The 4,079-nt window shown below is 32.9% G+C and overlaps 1 protein-coding gene across 2 annotated transcripts; it reads right to left on the reverse strand.

The window, feature by feature from the left end:
* Positions 1–205: 205 nt before the first annotated feature.
* LOC120270798 lies at positions 206–3,773 on the reverse strand. Of its 2 annotated transcripts, XR_005539684.1 has the most exons (4): positions 2,283–3,773; positions 1,764–1,803; positions 1,458–1,538; positions 206–511 (listed from the first exon to the last, which is right to left on the reverse strand). XR_005539684.1 is itself a non-coding variant. In XM_039277864.1 (3 exons), exons 1-3 carry the CDS (start codon positions 2,600–2,602, stop codon positions 413–415), a joined length of 459 nt encoding a protein of 152 aa, XP_039133798.1. In that variant the 5' UTR covers positions 2,603–3,773; the 3' UTR covers positions 206–412. The 2 variants fall into 2 exon arrangements, 1 of the variants encoding a protein (XP_039133798.1); XM_039277864.1 differs by lacking the exon at positions 1,458–1,538.
* Positions 3,774–4,079: the final 306 nt, after the last annotated feature.

A 4,079-nucleotide genomic window follows, 5' to 3' on the forward strand; every position in this document is an offset into this window, starting at 1 on the left:
TCTAAGATCATAACACAAATTAGAAATGAGCATGGATTCAACCACATTACAAACTAATAGTTCATACTGAATTTATGGAAACCATCTATACTCCATCTGCAGCTAAAGGAGTTTAAATTTCAATATAGTAAGACCTAATGCTAGAAACAATGAATTAACTAAAACATAACATCAAGTGTCAGAATAAAACAAGACCTTCCACAAATGCTAAACATGTAAACTTTACATGTTCATGAAGACTGAATTGGTCACGTGGATACACTTTAGAAACTCTACTAAAGAGTATTACTCCGCAAGACCACAATATTTTCTATATAACACATACAACATAAGCCACAAACACTCCAACATTCATTAAATAACATCGAAATAGAACAAGATCAACAAGTCTTAATCCAACTCAATACAATTACTAATATGAATACATTTGAAAACATCCTCCCAAATTAAGGGACCCGATTGATAACAAATCTTTCTCATCTTTCTCATCTTGAAAATTGAACCTTGCAATCTGAGAATAAAAATAGAAAAGGGTGAGCTACGACTAGATAAGTAAAATAACAAACAACATATGTTGTAGTATCAAGTTTTTCAAATTATTCAAACAAAGTATGTTAAGGGCTTGTTTTTAATGGCAATAATAGAAAATATTCTATTTGTCACACATTCATTCAATATGCTTTAGTTAAGAAAGATACACCTCTACAAACATAAACATATTTGACAAACATGCTATAAATCAATAAAATTATAATCAATCAGACATTAATAATATTATAATCTTAATCTTGCTAATTAACTTGATGCTGAAATCAATTGTTAGACATCTAATATATCAACATATACCCATGTTAATTAGATATCGATTTCAAAGTTTACTCCATTTGCATAATGTTGATAAACCTATGTTTGCCCTTATTAGTAGTGGTAAGATATTGATTCAATGTCATTTCACACTGCTTGTCCTTTCATTTAAGTTCAAATCATTGAATTTTGATACAATTCTAGCGTCTATTAAAAAACTTGCAACTTTTAATTTTTATTTGCAACTAACTAATTATTCACATAAAATATGTTAAAATAATTTATGTTTCCATACCAAAATAGGGATTTTGCTCAAATAATATTTTATTTTTTTTAAAAAAAAACATTGTGCAAAAGCTACATACCTTAGTAATAAAAATCTCTTTTCTTATCGTATTCTAACAATCTCTAATATTCTTCCGAAAAGATTTCATTCCTTTTAATTTTTTTCCAAAAACCTATTTTACCATCAAACTTTCGATTTTTCAAATTGTTTATTAAACATCATAAAACTTTTGAAATTTTTAGATTTGTGATTTTCACAAATTTCATAATTTCTACAAATTTAAAAAATCATCGATTGCCAACATTTTTCTTCTTCTTTTTTAATTTTTATGGACAAGCCACATATCATGTAGGGATAAAATTAATACCTTTAACAAACTTGTGCCGTAATCCTGAGTGAGTTGAGATTCGAATCCGTCCTCTCAGTAAGTCACAAACGCATAGGGGATCTAATGTTAACAGACCAAAAGGTCGTTGGCAAGATTTCATATTTACAATCTAATGATTTCAAATATTTGTATTTTTATAAAAAAAACATAGATTTTAAAATCAATGACATTATATTTTTAAAGAATTACAAATTGATATTCATTGTTTTCTCATTAAACTTTTGCTCATATAATATTTTAAAAAAAATGTGAACAAATTATGAATTAAACCATTTGAGAACTCACTTTGAACATTTGTTTTGCCGATTCATTTGGAATTGCATTCCTGTTGTGATAGAAATTAAGTTAGAATGCAATTTTCTTTTCAGAAAACGTTATAAAAGATCAATTATAAATAAACCTCTATTTATTAATACCAAGGGAAATAACTGAAAAATGAACTTCACTAGACCACACAAAAAATCAAAATATAAATTAAGAAATTAGAAACTTAAAAAGACTAATGAATTAGTTTAAAAGTCTAGACATGGGATGCTTGGTTGGTGAGTTACTCACATAATCCCACCAAACATACCAAACTTATCCCATGAACCTATTATTTAAATAAACATATTTATTAATTATTTTTTAAAAATATTAATATCAAAAGATATCTATTTATTAATTATAAAAGACAATTTTTAATTTTAAGAGATATTATCATTATCAACTCATCAAAAAGATTTTATTTCAAATCAAATTTTTAACAAAAACCCATTGAACGCACTTTTTTCAGCAATCAAACACAACCATTGGAAAGATTACCTGAGCCTTGTAGCATGCTCGAATCCCTCAACAAATAAAGCTGAAACATGTTCTTTCAACAGTAGATCTTCCCATGCCAATGTTTCCCACCATGCTTGGCTCCCTATGATTGTCGCAGAAACAAATGACTCATTGTTTATCAAGAAAGGGAGCCTCTTCAATTCAGGACAAAACATTAGGTTGATATCCCAAACTAAATTACAAACCAATTTCCCTTGGCAAATTCTTGTCAACCTGGGCAAGCAACACAAACTAAATCTCTTTAACTTTGGAAGGGTAGCCATATCTGCACGAGCTTCACCTAAAATTATATCCTCCATCTCATGGCACTCATCTATTGATATTTCTTCAAGATTTTGAAGGTTGTTTACCAGCAAATCAATTGGTAACAAATACTTTCACTTGTGACAATAATCAATACTCAGGTGTGTCAAGTTCTTGAAGGTTTCCTCATGGGCTTTTTCTTTGCACAAGCCCTTAAAATTGTAAAGGTCATATAAATGAAGCCTTTTTAAGCAAGGAAGCACAATTTCTCCATCCCCTCCAATCCACAACATTTTATTACATTTTTGATTGTACAGTATATCAACCGTTTTAATTCATCAGACCCAAAATAATCTAACAATTAGACAAAATTGCAACCATCAATTTCCAAACAGTTTGCAGCATGAGGCAACATAACTTTGTCCATGCTCTCATTTTCAACATTATGTCCATCATATTTATGACTTACGGTAAATAGAAGATTATCAAAATTTTTCAAGAGATCAAATTCATCAGCTCTACTAATGTAGCTATTAAAGGTCAACACATCATTGAAATCAGCTGAAAATCTGGTCAAATTCTTTAGGCTTATGATTTCCCCCAACTGCTGAATTATCTACAACATAACCACTTGAGCTTCCGTGCATGTAAAGAATTTCAAGGCAGGACATCTTTAGAAGTGCTCCAGATGGAAAACCTCCCCATCGTCCGTCAGAAATATTTAGATGTCTAAGTTTTTCTAAGTTTTCGAGCCCATGGGGCAATTCTTTCAAGGAAAATAGCATTCTAAGTTTTAACAGTCTTAGTTTCTGAAGTATAGCTAGTGAAGGTAAACGCTTGAGCTGCGCAACTAAGGACTTTAAGATTGTGCATATGCTTGAAAAATGTGTCAGAGAAGGTGATCTCAGAGTCCCTTGAAACAAAATCATGACGTAGCAGCAAAGTAGATAGTCAGGGACAAATTGGTTGGCCTCTAAATGCTTTGATATCATTTCCCATCAATGAGACTCTCTGTAGACTTTCAATCCATTCTTCCTCCTTAGGTGATTCCGTCAAGCCTAACCTAGCTTTTACTATGAAGAGAGGTTGTTCTGGGTTGTCCCTGTTACATAGAGACCCACCACCCTAACTTCTCCATAACTGCAGTTGTGGGGAAGGTTTGGTAAGGATATATGAAGCTAGAGAGAATGCGTCTCACAGGCGATGTGGCGATGTGGGACTATGGACCTGAGTTAACCACTGCGTCCCAACACCCCCCTGGGCCCACAGCGGATGTGGGACCCAAGATCCTAGCTTATCCAAGGCACAACCCGGCATCGACGTGGGACCCAAACTCGATACCATATTACATAGGGACTCACCACCCTAACTCTCCATAACTCGCAGTTGTGGGGAAGGTTTAGTAGGATATACGAGTTAGAGAGAATGCGTCTCACGAGGCGATGTGGGGACTATGGACTGAAGTTAACCAGCTGCGTCCCAACACCCCCAGGGCCACAGCAGATGTGGGACCCAAGATCCTAGCTCATCCAA

Source organism: Dioscorea cayenensis, chromosome 2, assembly GCF_009730915.1.
Source record: "Dioscorea cayenensis subsp. rotundata cultivar TDr96_F1 chromosome 2, TDr96_F1_v2_PseudoChromosome.rev07_lg8_w22 25.fasta, whole genome shotgun sequence".
Classification (NCBI taxonomy): domain Eukaryota; kingdom Viridiplantae; phylum Streptophyta; class Magnoliopsida; order Dioscoreales; family Dioscoreaceae; genus Dioscorea; species Dioscorea cayenensis.